Source organism: Lolium perenne, chromosome 6 (assembly GCF_019359855.2).
Source record: "Lolium perenne isolate Kyuss_39 chromosome 6, Kyuss_2.0, whole genome shotgun sequence".
Classification (NCBI taxonomy): domain Eukaryota; kingdom Viridiplantae; phylum Streptophyta; class Magnoliopsida; order Poales; family Poaceae; genus Lolium; species Lolium perenne.
Window position 1 is genome coordinate 166169145 of NC_067249.2, and position 21035 is coordinate 166190179.

A 21035-nucleotide genomic window follows, 5' to 3' on the forward strand; every position below is an offset into this window, starting at 1 on the left:
CCATTTTTTTCAAGGCGGAAAGAGAACTTGTTGGCAAGCTGCTGATGAAGGGCGATCACCGTTTGGGACACTCCAGTGTCATGGACATTGTAAATGCAGCATGGCATGATACCGGCTGTTGTACATGCACATTAACTTCCATTTCATCCATTTACTTTTACTACCCATTAATCGTTTGTTTTTCTACGATTGCTATTTATTGACAGTTTATGCATCTTCCTGATTGTACAGAAACTTATAATGCAGTCTTCTCAGTTTTGCTATGAAAGGAATTGCCAGTATCATGCCTTTTCTTATGTTACCATGTTACCGGTCATATACTTAGGATTACTTTTCTTCATTCGTGCAAATCAGACATCAAACATACTATGGTATTAAGGGATCGCTTAGGTGGTAAAGCGCCCTTTCAGCACCTTGGAATTGCCCCCCTTAGGTGCTTAAACGTCATACCGGCGGTAGAGCATCTTAGGACGTATTAGTGCCTTTAAAACCTTGAAATATAAATGTTAATACCACTACCAATCATTTACTAATTCTATTTTGATCATATTATGTGCTAGAGGGAGGCATAGCAGTGAACCGAATGGGGACAGATACATGGAATCTAATTTGAAAAGCTAAGGTGCCGCCATAAGTGAGTTTTTAGATGGAAGCTTGCAAGAAATACTCGGTGTGCAGGCCCTTCGTCTTTGCAACAGCGCAACCCTCATGGTATGGCAGCCTTGATGTATCAGCAAATTTTATCAACACAAGAGCCTTCTCTATTTGTCCATTCATTTATGTATGTTTCTTGGCTTTTCTCACAGACAGAGGGTTTGCTGCAGCGCTGCTGGGTGTCGAGGTAGTTTGCGTGAGGCCGGTTTGGGCATTATCCACTGCCTCCTTCATTCTCCAGACCAAGCCCACCACCATGAAGGTTTGCTCAGTCAGAAATGTATTAAGGATCTATGTAACTACTTGTATTGTTAACTGAGATATTGATAATAATTTATTTGTTTTCATAGGATAATTCATTGATGGGTTATTTTTTGGCAATAGGTGATTCCCCTCGCTATAAACTGAACAAGATTGGCTTTTTATGTATCCAAGCAATACTAAATATTTTGGAGGGCAAAGTCTGGGTAATTTTTTGTTGGTCTTCACGTGTTGTGCTAATCATATAAGATCACGAGCATATGTTTCTACAAGGTTTGTAATACATCAGTTGATAGTGATATTGCATTTGCACAATTCATAACCATCTGTCCGCTATCAAAGCATTGTTTTTTCAGCTCAGATCTTAGAAAATTAGAATGTTGTATGGATTTACTAATTGTGGAGTTCATCTTATAGCAGGAATATGTGTATTTTACTTTGTAGACAAAGTAGGCATGTTAGTTCATGCGGTTTATGACAAGAGTTTTGAAAAACCAGGGGTGGGAAAGCTGTCATCAATTATATTTGCTTACCTGTACTTATCAGCAATATAATAAAGCAAAATTAGGTTATCAAACATACTCTGGTTTACTTAAAGTTTCGCCTTGCAAGAGTTAGCTCAGGGTTTACGGTGTGATAGTGTTTGTATTATATGGAACTTCTGCAACAATCCATGATAAAACTGTACAATAAAACCTCTTTTTTTAAGTTAGATGTCTTATTTTGTGAACCCTTGATAACGCAAGAATTAATTGTGCTATAGTTCATAAAAACTTCCTGTGGGTAAAGTAACTAACTACGTTGACTTTGCATTCAGAATATCAAGTGCATATTTAATGGAAATGGAAGACATTGGAATATCTTGTCTTAGCCGCAGAGGGTGGTGTATCTGTAAATATAGACAGTGAATTTGATTTGGAAAATATTACTACTGATGCTGAGTTGCAGGAAACAAAGTGCCTGAACATATTACCACAGGTGCAATTATCCCTCCTCCCAAAGTGGATTGTTTATTTCATTATGGAATCCATTTTCCCCATTATGTTTACTTGGCAACCATATATTGATCTCCGCGCTCCTCCCTCATGCTACATTGTGGTTCCACTATTGGCAGCAGTCTGATTGACCCTTGCGGGGTGAGGGAGTAGACATTGGTGGATATCGGAGGGCATGAGCTCACGGTGGTCGCCCAGATTTCAACAGCTTCGACAGATAGAGAAGGTACTTCTTGTTTGCTACCTAAGTTTTCCATGAAACCGCGGGGCTAGATATTACAATGCATGATTGTATCAGAAAATAGATGTGTTTGCAATGCAACTTTGGTGATTATGATTGAAATCCGAGTTGTATTTGTTATACATCTCTTTCTCTTATATTTTTTTGATTAATCTGCGCCGCTATAATCTGGAACCAGTTGCTGGTGCGAATACCTAAAGTTCCAAATGGGATCCTCTGGACTCCTTTTAATTTTGAGTGGTGTGATGGTTTTCGATGCCTCTACTATCCTGGCTCCAGCTGGACTTTGTAAAACCTTTTCTGTTATTGATATTGGTATTGAGATGCAATTATCAATCTCAGGCCTCGGGAAACTAGAGTCAATTAATATGGGATATTGTAGAACATTGTGCGTTCAGATATCACGTAGTTATCGAGTACAAGCAGACCAATACTTTTCCTGCATTCTCTGCTTTCGTATATCGTATGGTGCTTGTCAGGTATATACCCAATCTCTTATTAAAAAGGAATTTTGAATGACCGTTTGCAATTGAATTCTGCTTTCCTTGTTTCACCTTGCTGGACATTGCATGCTCTCCCATTTCCGTAATTAAGAATTGTGTTTGAACTTCTAATCTTCTAGGAAACATAAGTATAACCGAGGTGTTTTCTGCATGCATGCAACATAATATTAACAAATGGATTGCTTATTGTCGATTTGGGAAACCATGAGTGTATGGCTGATTATGCCAAAGTTTCATTTGTCGAGATTCATTTGCTTTTTCTTTCCTGGTCATAGTATAGTTAATGTGAAATCTGAACTCTATTATCCTTGTCATTTTGTAGTTTCTGTCAAGTGTGACCTCTGTTTTCTGTTACTTTATTATTTTTCCTGGTAGGAAAGTGTGAGCTCTCTTAGCATATTGTTTAATGTTGAATTATTCATATAATCTTGCAGCTATTTTTTGTACTCAAATATTTTAGAAAGCTTTATCATGACGTTAATATTGATTTTACCTTACTGATATGCAGAGGTTGGATGGAGCATCGGACATTTCTGTCTTGAGTCTTGAGGGTGGCCACAGGTATATTAGGATAATTTGAATGTGTTCTTCAGATCATAGGTGACCCTGTTGCTGACGGGTACCTGAAGTATATGCTACTCACTTGCATAGTTGATTTCCCTTAGCTTGTTGTAGTGGTGCTTAAGCAACTATTAAGTAGTACCATATAGTTGTGTGTTACCAAAATGTGCCTAGCAAAATTCTTAAACACATCACAAGAAAAGGTACTATGCAATTTCCTTGAGCTTGTGTAAATGCAAAATGTTCACTTTACGTTCGGTTCCAATGGTGTTATTTCAGTATTGCAGGTTTGTTCAAAGTAAACCACGAGTTCATGATGTACATGATTGGACCTGGTAAGATGTCAACCTTATTTCCGTCTCAAGCTTGGAATTTAACCATTTATTTCCATGTATAGTTGATTTGCATTTATCTAATGGCCTAATGTTGATAAATAGAGCAAAGAACGGGAAGCAGTGGCGATGGCGTTGTGACAGTTCCCGCTTGAGCCGCCGAGTAATATCACCACCGTTCCACTGTTTATTGATGCCATTGATTGCCATATCAAAGGAGTCTATCATAAAGGTCTGAAGGTCCGTTCTGAATAATGAAGCCCTGTAAACTATAGTCTGTTGTTCAGTTTGGAGATTTTACATCTCTGATGACAGCGGCAAGCATTGGTGTTTCTGGTTCCTACTGCAGGTATTCATTCTTCCCATCGATGTCCTATCTTGTACTCCCTCATGATCTCTAGGTCTTCTTATACGAATATTTACTAATTATTTTTCTCAATTTTGTATGCCTTTAATTGCCATTTCTGAAGTAAGGGAAAGGATCAACATACCAGATTTGTCAATGAACGAGATACTCAGGCATAATCTACTAGCCCTCTCCTCCTTTTCTCATGGTCCGCTCTCTGTTTATTCTGGCTCTTGTTTGACTTGCTTGAAGTGCTTAGGTATTGTAAAGTCTGTACTTTGTTGTTGCCACCCTGATCTAGGGGAAGCTACGCACCAGAGAATCATGCCTTTTATCAAAATTAACTATGATACTTATTTAGAATAACCAGTATGCCTTTCCCAAGTTGTTGGATTATATATATTTTTTTGGGAGAAAAACAATTGCGTCTTCTCTTGGAACTAATGCATGCTTGCTCCACTTTATAGATTAATTTCTTCATATAACCTTATCATTGCTATGTTGTAACTTTCTATAAATCCTTGTTCATTCAGATTGTAAAGTGAAATAGAAGAACCCCGCAACTCCTGGGTGAGTGTCATTTGATGATTTCTATCTACTGTAGTGTGGATATGGTGCTATCGGGATATTGAGGATCTGTACCAAATTTCTGCGCGGGAAGTGTACACTATATAGAAAGTAAGTTACACAATTGTAGCAGTATTGCAGTTCATGGCATAGTATATTTTTTACATCTTCATTCTAAATGAAACTTCCAGTGCATAGCTTTACTGAAGGCAATATGGTTCGCCATGAATGGTACTTTTCATGTGTAGTTAATTTACCCTGCCCGAGTGATAATTTTTTTGTTTTAGTTTGATTTGGTGATGTATTTGTTTGATAAAAAGAGAACTGAAACTTTGCACTTAAAGTTTTTCATTTAGATTCTCGATATATATAGGTTGAACTGCAGCGTTTACATGGAGCGATCATGCATAAGTTACACGGCAAGGCCGGCCCAATAGTCATCCCTACATTTGAGAGTTAAACTCACTGCTGCTAGAATGGTAGAATCACATGGATTTGGGAGAGCTCTGCCTATCCAAACTTATCAATGAAATCAAAAAGTGGTAGAATTGCCCGTCTATAAGTTATTGACTTGGATGTCCTGCTGATGTCTTTGAAATAAAAATACTATGAGCGTGGGATAGGTTTCAGCCGAGGGTCACAATATAAACAAAAGTGTATATACATACCAAGAATGTAGGGCTCATCCAAGTTAAGAGGAATTGCTTTGATTTTATAAAGTTATCTAAATATATGTTTCCATATTAACATACAGGGTGTCAACCCTTAAGGCGTTAAGCTAAGAGGGTGGTGAAGAAGCTAAATGTGTGGATTCCAATGAAAAATTTAATAATGTGGCTCTTTTACTTACCCATCATGGTGGTTTTTTTCCCCTCTTAAGTTCTTCTCCGAGATAGCGATGTACGTACATTAGCTTGGACTGTGGTTTCATTTAGAATGAAGATACTAGAGATTTTTCAGTGCCATGTGTTTCATCAATTAACAATCAGGTGCAACCCCTGGATTTGTTATATCTGAATTTATTTGACACCATTGCCCACCATTTTCACCATTATAGTCTGCAAGATTCCGCTGTCAACTAATATTGTGTTATTCACCTTCCTGGAGGAAACTATTGCTGTGTATGGTGCATGCAACAGATAGTTATAATTGATGGTGAAATAAAATACTATAAATACATATTTATCATTCAGAAGTCAAAATAGAGCTCTTAAAATCAACAGAGGTTGATATATCCTGCTATCAAATGATATCTATGAGTGTTAACTGTTCTTCGGTTTTATTTTATATTGATTATCACTCTGCAAACGTTTCATATTCTAGAATGTTCGGATATTCCCACGAACAATGATGCTTGGTCATATGCTGAATTGTTGATGCAACTTGGATTTCCACGGGCTGAATATCCACACAAGGTATATGAAGGCAACATGACCTTACAGATTACCCTTCTAGCTACATAGTATTTCTTTTGTCATTAGCAATTTAGCAGTCATATGATTGGTATCTTGGCCGACAACAACCTGCATTGCCTTCTATGTCTCAAGAAAAGGAGATAAATGCAAGGAATTTCCATAGTTGGTATAGAGGTCTTTCATACATGTGATACCTTCATTTTCTTATTATCTCTGTAATTATTTACTTTTGACAAGTTGAATAAATTCCATATGTAGTGTATTCAAGTGGACATTTAATTTAGGTTCACGAGAACAGAAATTGCATTCTTATGATGCTAACATCATGAAATTACCTTACCTTAATCTGCAAAGTGTACATTCTGTTATCTAATGGTAGTGATGGCTTTCTAACAGATTGCATTATCATTTTTTAATATATTTCTTTAAGATTTCCTACTATTTCTCTAAATGTATTCTCTTAGGATTATGAAATGACAACATATTATCTTAAGATTCTAGAATGTTCAATATGTTTTGTCATCTATCAAGTGTTAGGTAAATCTTGGGACGAGCAGCGGATGACTCATGCCGTGGATTGTTGTGGTTGATGGCGTGGATGGATGTGCTTGAGTACTTGGTCAGCGGATTAGATGGAGTGGAGGCAACGAAGGGAGATGTAGCAGAACAAGGCAGAGGGTTAGGGAGATGAGTTAACAGGAATAGACTGGACCGTTAACTCAAATCGTGATGGGATTGGCGGTATGATCCAAGAATAGTGGTGAAAATTCTTTACGCAGAGGTCAAACATTTGTGTAGTTTCTGATTCCTGTGGTATTGGTTAAGGGCTTAAAATCTTGAACCAAACTCTGTTTTGTCTTGCTACTTATAGTAGAAATATTGTTCTTGAAATTATTAATTGTATTTCTGTGCTTCTCTTATGATGCTACATTTTTCGGTACAATAACCATAATTTGCTGACGGAGCATATACGAAAGAATAAAAGCTGAAAAATAGTAAGAAATTGTACTAAATTGTCATATCTTACTGTTGCGTTCTGCAGCACTTAGATGGATTGGTTGTCGTATCTGCAGCACTTCGATGGATTGGTGTGTTTGAAAAATACAACAGTTAAATTTCAGGCTAATTCTCAGTACTAAATTAAGTAAAATTTATAGTTTATTCTACTATATTTGCGCGATAGCGCAACGGGTCATCTAGTATACTAATCCCTCGTGTGATGAACCTGTGATGCATCACGAAGTAGTTGCTTCGCTCGTGATGCATCGTCCACTAAGTAGTTGATGTGTATTACCAGCATTTTTTGTGATGAACTGAATCTGATGTGCGCTGTTATTGAGTACTAGGTAACATCACCACTCTAAGTGAAGGGGTTACCATAACACTCAGCTATCTGCAATCAAACAGGCTGTAGGCTGCACGAGCAGTGAAGAAAGTACTGTAAACGGGCAACCAAACAGTGGGGCCTAGCTTCCCTCCGCGTCGCAGAAAAGGCCACCCACTCTACCAAACGACCCGACTTTCATGACCCATGGCCCGTTCGCGACGCCCAGGGAGACCCATTTCGCTAACGTATTGGTGCAAGAAATCAATGCAGTCTACCAAACGCACCCCTAGTATTCTCAACATTAACGGCACTAGTGGTTGGGCTGCCCCATGGGGCAGCTCCTCGCCGGTCAGGTGCAAGCAAATGACCACACCTTCTATCTTAAATCTTTGCACTTGGCTAATCTCCTTTTCCCAGCTTTTTACTTATTAGCTTCATGTTTCAAGATCTTTTCTTGACGTGCTGATCTTTGTGTCCTCGTATTTGGTAACACATAGATAACAATGTACTCAGGTATCAAGCAACATAGGGTGTATAATTCACGAGTGTATTAAAAACTGAAGACACGAAAGATTGTACATTGTTGCCCAATTGCCTGTATTACCCAGAGTCTTGAGAAAATAAATAGAAAAGGCAGAGGCCTTTGATACTAATTAGAATGCAAGAGCCGTCGCAACAATTTTCTTTGTGTTGAACAACGGAATTCTTTTCTCCTCAATTATCATGGAAAAATAAAATTAAAAGGCTGAGAAGTTGAAACTTTTCTTGACGAAAGGGCTGTCAGCGCAGCTTTTCATTGATTATAGATTAGAGGAGAGTTACAGGATTTGAAGACAAACCGAACCAAGCTGGGAGCGAAACCGATAAACTGAAGAAAAGAAGAATACAAAGCACCAGAGACTCGATCAGCAGCACCCAGTTGGCCATTATATTCAGTCGTCCATGTGGTCTTCCTAGGTTCAGCATTTTTGAGCGTCCGACCACACCGAAAGGTCCCCGCGGAATCTGTCTAGAGCTTTCAGCAACAACAAGCTGCATGATGGAGCTCCAGGCCTTGCAGAGCTGAAAAGAAACCTGATTGGAAGACAGCTGCCACCAATCAAGCAGATGAGCCCAAATGTGCAGTTTGCGAGGAGGCAAACAACGGATTCAGGTTCGATTCTGCAGGGTGGGCGAATTGGGTTGCAGGGCCAGCCTTTCTCGAGGCCTTTAATGCTAATTAGAATGCAAGAGTAGAACACATGCATAGTTGTCTTAACAATTATCTTTCTATTGAAGAACTATATTTGTTTTCCTCAATTTTACTATCTTGAAAAGACATAGTTTGCTACCTTCAAATGCAGAGATAAGCACACCAGAACATAGATAGAAAATTCCAATCAATAAATCATGTGCTTCTAATTTAGAATTTTAACAGAATATGCACCTACATCTTATTCACTATAATTGTCAACCTATAAACCAGACTTATATATGCACAGAAGTATTACCACTTTTCCTATGCAAAAGAAGACGTAGCAATTTGTTGTGAGCAGAAGGCACAAAAATATGTTAGGCAAACCACAAACTGATTGAAGGCCTAAGCTGTAAGTCCTTGAATGGCAATAAAATGGATGATATCACAAAGAGGGTTAACCACCTGTCTAGCCTGGACCTGGTGCCCTGTTTTCTGAAACAAAAGCTTTCATGCACCCTATCTTGACCCATTTTATCACAGATTTCCAGCAATACATATTCCGTATTTTGAAAGATATTTCAGAAGTAAACGATTTTTTTTTACCAAAAGGCTTCAGTGGGGCACTTGACTTAATGCAAATGGCATGTGTTCATACCTATGGTCCAGGAGCAATTACTAACTTTAACATATTTTTGAAGCAATTACTAACAATTTACCAGTATAGGCATGTGGTCTACTTCATCTGAAAAATATGCAGTACACTTCTCTTCTAGCTTACATGTTATCGGAATTCCCAATCCTCACCTATACTCAAGGTAGATCAGAGGCGGCTCACCTCTTCTCGAAGTTGCTGTGCTGCGGTGGCCAGTGCTACTCCCGCCGAATGCCGCAAAGGAGCAGAGCATAGCCATCTCACTATGTACCAGAGCATGTATACTGCACTATAAAACATGGAAGATCAATAAACATGGAAACGGTTTGCGAAAGAACAATAGAAAGATCAATGTTGACATGCAGCATACCTTTCCTCTTGCTGTATATCTAGCTCCAGGAAGATACTGAGGTATTTGCACCATTTAACCATAACCAGTTTCTCCCACTATGACAATAACCTACAAGAAGCACATACCAGAAAACTCAACACGACATTAGATGTACATAATTACACCATACACAGATACTTATAAAGAGGGTAGGTACATTAGATGTACATAATTACACCACACACAGATACTTATAAAGAGGGTAGGTATTTATATTATCAATATAGTTTAAATTTGGGGAAGAATGAAAGGGCTCTGGGAAAACATAAATAGTTGCTTCCTGAATCCTGACAGTACCATCACAGAAGGTTTGCAAAACTAATATTCATCTACAGCCTTGAGAGGTCCATCTCTGTATTTATATACTGGACATCCTAGTTCAACAGGGAAGCTAGCCAAATGAAAGACAAAAAGACTGTTACGGACTACAGTTACAATCCAACTATTATTGAGACCATGAGGAGGTATATGTGTTTCAAACAAATAAGTTCAAAATCTGAGGATAAGCATGAGAGTAGGAACACCACAACATGCCGGCATTATCAGCATATGACAACTATGACAATAAGCATGGAACAGAACATAGTTCTACTGCCACTAGTCCCGGATATAGTATTCTTTTACCTTGACATGCAACTTTCTTCAACATATTCGCAAGCTTCACGCATAGCAATATGGTAGAATACATATGTCAAAATTAAATATTCTAAGACATTATAAGCTCACCCTATAGCGACAAATAATAGAGGTCACCCTGTAGCCACATATAATAGAGGTCGCATGGATTTATTTTTCACAAAATCATTGGTTCTCTGGTAAAAGGAAAAAAGAACATCATGTCTATGAAGTGAACAATAGTGGGGAAATCTCTGACATTAAAGCTCCATCCATTATACCTTGACCAACTCTGACCCTGTCTTGGAGCTCGACCAACCTCCACAAGAACCTACAAACAAATGGAACCAAACAAAAATTATCTGAGTGAAGGAACGAATAAATTTAAAATGGCTAGCCCTGCCAGGTATGGCAACACATTAATAAGGAGATTTGCTGCTCCTAGCACTTCCATAGAACACGTCTACAAAAAAACAAGTGCGATAGAACAATTAACATGACTGAGTACAGAGGGCTCACAGATGAAACCCGAAGAGCAATGGTTAGGGCTTACGTGTTCGATGTGGACTATCACTCATAAACCGATAGGTCCCCCTCCTTCTCTTACGCCACAAATATGGCGCCACATCATCCCTGCCAGGCGCCCTCCTGAACCCGCCGCCTCCCATCCTCGCCTGACCGATGCATTGGGCTTTACCATCAATCATTGCAATATAAATAAGAAAATGACAGCATTCCATTAGAAAAAGGGGAACGAACCTGACATAAAGGAGTACTCGATCGCCACTATTCACCGGTGTGCAGCAGTAGCTCGTCGTCCCCGACACGGGAGGAGAGCAGCATCAGTAGGCCGGCTTCCATGTCGCGGCAGCGGCACATCTGGAGGCACAGGTCGTCCTGCTCCCTGATGAGCGTTGGGGCGATGAAAAGGGGGTAGGGGAGGGGAGGCGGCTACTGGGGTTCTTGACCTGGTCGTCGCAACTCTGTTGCCCTCTCGCCTCTGCTGCCGCCGCCAGGATGATTGGGAGGGGAGAGAAATTAGGGGTTGGGAGGGAGAGAGCAAAGGTGAGAGGATAGGAGGATGGCTTCAACAATTTTTCCCTGGCTCGCTTGCAGTACAGCTCCAGTGATCGCACTTTCTCGTAGTACACTGCAGTACAATCGAGCCGGGCGAGGCTGTACAATTTTCGCCCAGCGCGAGCGCGCCACCGGGCTATCGTGGAGAGCCCTGGGATAGGGTAAAGGGGGTTGCACTTGCTTCTCTATACCGAAAAATAAGTCTTGGGCCCCAACACATGACGACAAAGTCACATAAAGGGACCAAATTGTACACATACATAAGGAGCGACTAAGGCAACGTCCTTAAGCTCGCTGACGGTTGTCCTCCAAATTCAATCTTGTGACATCTTTATCTGATCTGGTATGCGGTAGTGCATTTTTCAAGTCAAATTCTCATAAGCACCACTTCAGATTAGGATATAGTGCCAAAATTCTGATAAAAAATTGCTCCCTTCCAAAAGCGCATGAAGTGCAGCTTACTTTCCTGAGAAGAGTTAGACATCATATTTACACTACCAGTATCAATACAACCTGGTCACTTTAAGGATTCGTCTCAAAGAGAGAGATATAATAAACTGGATTTGCATGTTTATATACCTTGAAAGATGATGGATGTCAAGCCGATTCATCACTTTGATGCATACAAAAAAATAGATTAGAGTTACTGCAACTATTGGATCTTTGAAAATAACATGGATAGATGAGGGGTTGTTAACATGCTAGGAAGCACTCCATGATTCCTGTAGAAATACAAGAAAAGTAGGAGTCATAAAAAATGATTAGGACAAATCTTGCACGGAAATTTTTTCCATAAATGATAGTACGCATCAAATGTACTTACAAAAGCAACAGGGAAAAAATATCACAAAGATAGCCTTTCAGTATAGCTAGATGATCCAGATCCTTGATTTTGACCAAACCATTCGGAATAGTTTTCTGAACATGTATGTGATGTAGTTCATAGTTGCTTTCTTGTCACTGAATTAGCTCCATTATTCCCAAGGAAAATCCTTCTCTTATAACTGAAGCCTTGGCAAGTGACCAATTCATCAAGACAGAGTGCATTGTACAATCCCAAGGAATAAAGAAGTTGCAAAGGGGGCACGATTGGAAGTGGGCAGCGAATACCCCTCGCCTGCAGCTCTATAAACCAACATTGAAAGTAAAAAGTGGTAAATTAACAACAACAAATGCCAAATAGCATAAGGCAACATCAATCAATCAACAGGACGTGAAATCACAAACTATATATCAGTGTGTGACATACATCTGTACTTAGATGATTATCCCTAAGATACGCTGATGAATCACATGTACTCCGTGCAACAATCGTGGTTTGCAACTTGATCCATCCATCGATGACAATGGAGAAAATGGAGAAAATACAATGAGAAAAATGGGAATCACGTACCTCAGTCCAAACTGCCGCCGTGATGCGCGGCGCTTCGGCCTTCGATCTGTTGGGGCTTGGGGACGAGAGCAAGGGGCGACGCATCCCGGACATTGGGAGGGCCGTATGGCAATCTAGGGCCGCGCCGGTCGCCGTCGCTCTGGCCGTCGAGCCTCCGCGGTTGAGTTGCTCCTGCCTGCTTCCAGCACGGGATGACGACGCAGATGAAGCCGTGACGGTGCAGGAGACCAGGAACCGGCCGGAGCGGACGAGAGGAAGAAGATGAGGGCGTCGGGAGCCGCCGCCGCTGGGACTGGGAGATGGAGGAGTTTGCGTGTGGGGAGAAGAAGCGTGAGACAAATCCACTTCACCTTTTTTTTCGTTGCTCGCCTAGCTTTTTCTTTCGCGTTTTTCTTTCTCTCTCGCACTCGCCAGCCCTCGTGCGCCAGGTGCGTATCGTGGATAGCCCCAGAGGCCTTCCTACCCACACGCACTTGCTTGTTCTCAATGCTGCGATGTCTTCCACAAGGACTACTGGACGTGTGGAAAATATGTCACTTTAACTTGTAATAACTCGTTTGATTTGTAAGTAGGCTATTAGAGCATCTCCACCGGCGGCCCTGATAGCAGCCCCGATAGCTTTTTTGGGGCCAGGAGCGAAAATGGGCTCGCACCGGCGCGCCCCATACGGCGCCGACCAATTTTGGAGCCCAATAGAATCGCCGGCAACCCCGTGCCGGCCCCTTCGCCAAGGGCGCGAATCGGGCGCGCCGACGATAGCGGAACGATGATTTTCGCGGGTGCGGGCGCCTTGTCAGCGAGAGGACGCGACGGTTCGCATCGGCCACGACGCGAGAATGTTGGTCGTCGGCGTTTAATGGCCTCCCGCGCGGAAACCGAGGCGGCCACGAGAGCAGCGACTGGCCACGCGGCGTCCAGTCGGCGTAAATGTGGGTAGTTGCCACCTTTATATAGTTCGTACGCCGTCCACCACCGCCGCTCCATTCTCTCTCCTCTCCACCACCGCCGCTCCATTCTCCTCTCCACCAAAATGCCTCGCCGTCTGAAGACCACTTACTCCATGCTTGGCCTCAACGGCCACGCGCTGCCTCCGCCACCACCGCAGCCGCAGCCCGAGCCGGAGCCGCAAGCCGACACCGACAACAACACCGACGAGGACGTAGACCCACGGTTCGCGGCGTGGGACGAGGTCTACGTCGCAGCCGCAGAAGAAGAGGCGGCGGAGGAGGCAGCGCAGTCGGGGCAGCCGCCGTAGGTCCCCGCCCACCCGGATCAGGCGGCGATCCTCGCGTCGCTGAAGGCGCAACGGTACAAGCGGTTGATGGAGGAGGAGGACGAGTTCGTCAACGACGTGGCCAGCGAGAGGCCACGGAGGAGGCGGGACGCCGCCTCATGGCGGCGGAGCAACAGAGGCTCGCAGAACTCAACGTCCATCGGCACTACGAGGCCTTCGCCCGCCAGGTGGCTCGGCGCGCCGAGATCGCCGCTTCTCGGGAAAGGATGGAAGCGCGGGGACAGCACCGCCGGCAAGCCCCTGCGCCACCGGCCGCCATGCTGTACCGCCAGATGCGGGAAGCAAGGGAGGAGAAGCGGGCACGGTCGCAGGCGCCAATGACGAAGAACGACGACGAGGCAGGGCCGTCGAGCGGCCCAACCGACGGCGGCCAGTAGATAGTTTATGTTTAAATTCGAGCTACCTTTGTATGAACTTCATATAAATTTCTATGAATTTCAGTTTTAAATTTCATTTTAAAATTCTAAATCTATCGGGGCCATCGTTTTGGGGACGCCAGTGTGGGAGCAGCATCCCCAAATAGAGGATGCTGTGCCGGCGCCCCCCAAACAGAGATGCCGGCACCCTACTAACGCCTATTTAGGGGCTACCGGTGGAGATGCTCTTACTACTCTCGCCATTAAGGTGACCCGGAAGCTGAGTGTGGTTCTCGGCTGTACCCCGCATTACACGGAGTATCCTCATGCTGAGCCACAGAGCTAGTCCTAGGCTAGAGGTAAATATCAGAGGCAAAGACACAACAGACTGTAGCATACTGAAATCATATCTGTGTTTCCATGCGGAAAAGTTCCAGTTGAACCTGGGTGCACGTGAACCCAGATGGGAAATACATTTTACAAATGTTAAAAAATTCTGAAATAAAAATAACGGGGTACGTATACATGTTCCATGTGTGCGTAGAAAGTTTTCGCGGAGGAACCATTTTTTTGTTTCAGAATCTACAAAAGAAAAAATATGTCACATATATACTGCTATATAGCCCTGCAAAATTTCACTTTTTTGCCGAGGCAAAATAAAATATTTTTTCATCACGAAACTCATGTCCAAGGCACATGTTTGAGATCACCTTTGCATTCATTTTGTGTTTCGATTTTTAAAACATGTTTTTACATCACAAACGCACTTTTGAAAAAGTGGGTTCACATGCACCCAGGTTCTCGCCATGCGCCATATCATCATCAGGCAAGCTGTACAGGATAGCAACCGGCGACGACCGCTGGGTAGCCGGTCAGGCACGTCGTAAGTACCGGTGACCCCGGCGACGACCGTAGCATCGATCCGACGTACGGGACTAATCCCGTGCATCCACATCCAGATTTTAACCCTCCCACTCATCCACTGATCAGGCAGCGTAATGCAAGATATAGCGGGTTGGGTTTGAGACTCGGGGATCGCACGCATATATATTGACCCATCGCATAACACGAAAAACCAACCACGACCACACACAACCCGGCCGGAGCAACAGCGATGAGCTCCACCAAGGTGCTAGTTAGCGCCATATACTACTTCATTTTGCTGGTGAGCCTGGCGGTGGCAGCTGTGCAGCGAGCATCGGCCGCTGAGGCTGGAGCGGCAGGAAGGGGCGGCATCTTCCATATCCCTTCCGCTGCCGAACTGGTTCGGGCTCGCTGCCCTTCCAGATGCGGGCATGTTGACATCCTCTACCCGTTCGGGATAGGGCCGGGCTGCTTCCGGCAAGGCTTTGAGGTCACCTGCGACGACAGTGCTAATTCTCCGAGGCTCTTTCTGGGCAATAGTACTATCCAGATCAATGACATATCTCCTGGAGAAAATGGAATTGATGCCCCTGCTGTCCACTTCAACGTTACCATGATATCAGGTATGGACACCTATAACAACATGTCATGGGAGGCCCCTGTGAAAGGTGTTACGGTCGGTGGAGTAGCGAATTATTTGTACGTTGTTGGTTGCGGCGTGGGCGTCTACTTGTTCGGCCATGATACGAACCATCCCATCGGTTATTGCATGAGTATTTGCCTAGATGACAAAGAGGCCATGAAGAAGGCAAATAATGCAGCATCGCCATACCTCCCCGGTGATCCTGAGATGGGCTACTGTTCCATCCGTTTGGGACAGGCCGTGCCATCCTTTGGCATCATGGCTGGCCGCCTCAATGGTGGCGTCTCAACACTATCAGGTGAAGTGCCCTCTAACGTAAAAGTTTTCCTGGCAGAAGATTACAAATTTAATATGAGTGACATCTACTCAAGTCGGGTAGACACAAGAAATGTCCAAGGGGCATTCTTTAACATAGCCATCACGGACCAACCGAGTTGTGAAAGTGCTATGAAGAACAAAGAGAACTATGCTTGTAACTATGAAAGCGCTTGCCAGGATGAGTCTTCTGGAGGATACACGTGTTGGTGCCCTGACAACAACTTGGTGCTAGAGGACAATCCTTACATTATGGACGGCTGCAGTCAAGGTTTGAGACTATTCTTTTCTCTGCTGAGTAAGTGTCACATAAGATCAAATTCTAAGCATACAAACAATCTGTAGTATGAATATATACAAAATAAATAAAAGTGCAAGGTAGGAGGTAATAAGTACAGTTGAGGTATATGGGAAGGTACTGTGTTTCTTCACAACCATTGGATGAAAAACTATGAAATTGTGTTAAACATTTCAGATGAATCAAACCAGAAGTATCACCACAACTCTTGTTTCGTTAGATGCTTGCTTTTTATAGTGGTATTTAGGTCAATTCACACATATTGTACATCTAGTCTATTTCTGGATAGCATGGCCATTTTTATTTACAAGCATTTAATATAAATTCATATGGCATCCCAACTTGAGCAGGTTACAGTCCCAATCCTAAAGAAGGTTGCAAGAGATTATGTGGGAATATGAGCATTCCTTTCCCTTTTGGAATTGAAAAAGGTTGCTATGCTCTTGACAAGTTTCGACTTAACTGTACATCAGAAAACATCACAATTCTTGATCGGGCACAAGTCGAATACATTGTGGCCAACGTTTCAGTGAATGAGGGATATCTGAATGTTCAAACCACACAAAGCAATTCAAACTACAACAATGAACAAGTCATCGTGGAGGCTATAATAGGCCTGTCTGGGACAATACTAGACGACCCTCTGAATGATCTTCTATACCTATCTCAAGAATTCGATATGAAGATGTGGTGGTCTGTCGAAAATTTAACATGCTCGGTAGCTATGAGCAAGGAAAAAATGGGTGTGTACGCATGCCGCAGTGTCAATAGCACTTGCGTCAATGTCACCCATGACCTCGGGAATACAACAGTGCAGCTTGGTTACCGTTGCAAGTGCTCACAAGGGTTTGAAGGAAATCCATACACGTCAGATGGCTGCAAAGGTAACCACACAGTTTTCCCATACAAATTTTCATCCATCACGCACATGATTTCTCATGGAACAGGATATGGCAGGTTAAAAGATTAATAGAGAAACATGTAACATGATACATGTGATACACATCCTTAGCTATCTTGTTCCAAATAGTTGATTCCCTTAACATTTTGGAGGTGGACATCATAATGGACTTATATTAACTACATGATCTATCCAAAACACTAGTCATCAATCAGAATACGGAAGACCCAGTCGTGAAGTCATACTCATACACCACGGCTGGGTTGTGTGAATCATATGATGCAGACTCCAGAAGGATGATTTTTTCATCATCTAAGAAAATATATCATTGGAATATGACTCTACCCCGCACTTAGAATTAGCATCTAGATAATTCGAAAAAAATGCCAAAATATCCTTGATCTTAATTCTTGCTTGAACTAATGTTGAATACCTGCACAATACTTTTTCTTGTGTATGCCATTTTTTTACAATGCATGAAAACTTCCCTGACTTCGGTAGTGTACACAATGATGTAAATTTCATCTCACTGAAATAATATCAACATATCTGACATCAAACACTTATTTGCATAATGTTAGTATTTGGCAACATGAACTTAGAAACAATAATTAGATGTGCATGTAGAATGGGTGCTAGACGAAGTGTACCATAGCTTTATTTCCAACCTTCTTACAAATTATTTTCGGCTATCAGTCGGTGCTTACTTACTATTTGTAGATATCAACGAGTGTTTGTTGATAAATATTTGCAACGGAACATGCCAAAATTATCCTGGAGGCTATAATTGTAGTGGCTGCACTCATGGAAAAGACTTTGATATACTAAAAGGAAGATGTGTCACATCAGCTAAGAGACACAATCTTCTTCTAGGTAAAACCATACAAATTTAAGCACCTCAATACAATTGCAACTTGCAAAATGTGTAACTCTTTCACGGCAACTACATGATGTATAGGTATTGCAATTGGAATTGGTTGTGGCCTAGGTTCCATAATTCTTGGGCTAGGTGCAACCGTACTCATCAACAAGTGGAAAAAAGGCATACAAAAGAGGATTCGAAGGACACACTTCAAGAAAAATCAAGGCCTATTACTGGAACAACTGATATTAGATGAAAGCACCACAGATAAAACAAAGATATTCTCCTTAGAGGAATTAGATAAGGCAACCAACAACTTTGATGCCAGTCGTGTTCTTGGTCGGGGAGGACATGGCACAGTTTACAAAGGGATCCTATCTGATCAACGTGTTGTGGCAATTAAAAAGTCCAAGCTAGTGGAGCAAACTGAGATTGATCAGTTTATTAACGAAGTTGCCATCCTATCACAAATCATTCATCGAAATGTGGTGAAACTTTTTGGTTGTTGCCTCGAAACAGAGGTGCCGTTGTTGGTCTATGAATTCATATCCAATGGCACACTACATGATCTTCTTCACATTGATGTAAGTGCTAAATGCTTGCTTTCATGGGATGATTGCATTAGGATTGCAGTAGAAACTGCAGGTGCTCTTGCTTATCTGCACTCAGCTGCCGCAATACCAATTTTTCATAGAGATGTCAAATCTGCCAATATACTCCTAGCTGACAACTTTACTACCAAGGTTTCTGACTTTGGTGCTTCGAGATCTTTATCACTTGATGAAACACATGTAGTAACCATTGTACAAGGCACATTTGGTTACTTAGATCCTGAGTACTACCACACTGGGCAACTGAACGAGAAGAGTGATGTTTATAGTTTTGGAGTTATACTAGTGGAGCTTCTGATAAGAAAGAAGCCAATCTTTCTTAATGACCAAGATAGAAAAGAAAGCTTGGCTCATTACTTTGTGGAAGGACTTCAACAGGGAGTTCTAATGGAAATCATGGATCCCCAAGTTATCGAAGAAGCGAAGCAGAATGAAATTGATGACATGGCCTCTATCGCAGCAGCATGTTTGAAGACTAAAGGCAGAGAAAGGCCTACCATGAAAGAGGTAGAAATGAAGTTGCAAATCCTTAGAACTACAAGATTAAGGAGCCAAACTTCCCCCAGAAATGACGCAGAGATTGAGTCATCTTGGTGTCCAAATGGCAGCAGCTCTGATGCACAGGGCAATATTATCAATAATGTTGGTTTAACAGCTGCAGGCATCTCTGAAAGGTATAGTCTGGAGCAAGAGTTTATGTCTTCAGCCAGTTTGCCACGATAGCACGGATAGTGTCACATTTGGATCAGTTACCCTATAATTTTATAGAAAAAAATAGGTAATGTATGAGGTCCAGTTATATGAGAGCATATGTAATGTAAATTTCCATATTATATTTGTAGCTTATTTCAGGTGTATAATTTTTAATAAGATGACAACTCGTCAGATTTAAAGCTATGGTTGTGAAAATAATGTATTTTACAATGTTGCCAACGAAGAGATTACTCATTTCTATCAGCGGCAGTATGTGCAAGCGAGAGGGACCGCCACCTCCAGCCTCAGTTATTTTGCTTAAGTAAGATTCAGGTGAGTAGAGACAGTAGGGTATAGGCCCGTGCATCTTTCCTGTCTACACACACACAAAAGAAGTTGCTCTGGCCATTCTCGTCCAGCTTTGCCAGTGCCCATCTCCGGCTTTCACATTATAAGTTCCCGGATCTAATTTAGTGATTCATGGTATTATAATTTAACTCCACAACATAAGAAATCCATGTTGCGGCAGTTTTACATAGCATTACTGCATTAGTAACAACATGACTGATTACTTGAAAGTGAGGAACACAGAGTTAGTAGGCAAAGCCATACAAACCATGACACGTGGAAACGGCATGTTACTCTTCTGCTGCACATGTTCGCACAATGTGGCAGAACGACGCCTTTGGCATCTTTTCATTCACAAAACAATTCCACTCACGGCGCTGCAGAGCTGTACTTGCAAATTTGTGAAGTTCAGATACTGCATATAAACAGAATCCTATCCACGGAAGCACAACACAAAACACACACTGGATCGCACATCATGATCTACACCCGAACTTTTCAAATGACCGTGCCACATTGTACATCTTGATCAGGGTTTAGCTCGACCGTCTAACATCAGATGAGAGTATTCCATCCCGAGCCTATGCGCAGGAGCCATTAGCCCTACCCCATGTGCTACCAGAAAATTTCCGGGGAGAAGGGAGCGTACCGATTCGCTTCGGCATGAGCCATCCACTACACCGCCGTGACCGGTTGGCGGCGAAGTGCGGCACGGCGTGATGACGGTGAGGAGGAGCGGCGGCGCTGCAAGTGCCGGCCGGCTCTGAAGGCGAACGTTTTCGCTGGAGAGTAGTGGATTTGTTCTCTGTGGGGAATGGGCTGGTGAGCCTCACGCTACATCAGAACCGGCCTAGCCCATTGTCCAGCCCAAGGCCCAGCTGAGCCCAAGCAACCCGGAAACGGAACCTAACCGACCGAGAGCAGCGACAGGCAGAGACATACCTGGCCAACGGGCCGGGCTTTGGCGTGCCGGCCCACAGCACGCGAAAAAAGCCCGTCACGGGCCCAGCCCGGCCCGTAAGGTGCCGGGCCTGTGCCGGCCCGCGAAATTCAGGTGCCGTGCCTGGGCCGGAGGGCGGGGCACGCGTGCCAGCCCGGCACGGCCCGTTAGGCGCGTGGCCCGTGAGGGCACGCGAGCACGCCACAATTCACCTAATTTTCAGCAAAATAGGGTCTGAGGGGGGTCGAACCCGCAACCTCTGCCCTCTCACACGACCAGTTAACCAACAGACCAGGGAAACCTTGCTGGTGTAGGGGTGATTCGGTGCTCCTTTAAGGTATATTTCGCGGGGCGATCCCGAGCCCGCGTGCCAAACGGGCCGCCGTGCCGGCCCGCTTAGCTT

The 21035-nt window shown here is 43.0% G+C and overlaps 1 protein-coding gene and 2 long non-coding RNA genes across 17 annotated transcripts; 2 read left to right on the forward strand and 1 right to left on the reverse strand.

Moving 5' to 3' along the window:
- The first annotated feature begins 835 nt into the window (after positions 1-835).
- LOC127307017 (uncharacterized) lies at positions 836-6400 on the forward strand. The gene is made up of 8 exons (XR_011746620.1): positions 836-916; positions 1733-2136; positions 3495-3550; positions 3653-3787; positions 3835-3896; positions 4018-4101; positions 4498-4571; positions 5784-6400. It is a non-coding gene; the product is annotated as an uncharacterized lncRNA (long non-coding RNA).
- Positions 6401-7733: 1333 nt separating this feature from the next.
- On the reverse strand, positions 7734-12958 carry LOC127307016 (uncharacterized). Of its 12 annotated transcripts, none has more exons than XR_007855048.2 (8): positions 12508-12957; positions 11938-12239; positions 10797-11836; positions 10591-10711; positions 10319-10368; positions 10149-10234; positions 9402-9515; positions 7734-9315 (listed from the first exon to the last, which is right to left on the reverse strand). It is a non-coding gene; the product is annotated as an uncharacterized lncRNA (long non-coding RNA). The 12 variants fall into 12 exon arrangements; XR_007855049.2 differs by having other exon boundaries at positions 9402-10234; positions 10797-11727; positions 11813-11836; positions 12508-12956; XR_007855047.2 differs by having other exon boundaries at positions 9402-9491; positions 12508-12956.
- A 2266-nt stretch (positions 12959-15224) lies between these two features.
- Positions 15225-19544, forward strand: LOC127307014 (wall-associated receptor kinase 5). 4 transcript variants are annotated; one of them, XM_051337710.2, is made up of 4 exons: positions 15225-16250; positions 16625-17161; positions 17875-18051; positions 18137-19544. In XM_051337710.2, the coding sequence occupies exons 1-4, from the start codon at positions 15272-15274 to the stop codon at positions 19372-19374; spliced, it is 2931 nt and encodes a 976-aa protein (XP_051193670.1). In that variant the 5' UTR covers positions 15225-15271; the 3' UTR covers positions 19375-19544. The 4 variants fall into 4 exon arrangements, with proteins under 4 accessions (XP_051193670.1, XP_051193672.1, XP_051193671.1 ...); XM_051337712.2 differs by having other exon boundaries at positions 17899-18051; XM_051337711.2 differs by having other exon boundaries at positions 16628-17161.
- The last annotated feature ends 1491 nt before the right edge of the window (positions 19545-21035 follow it).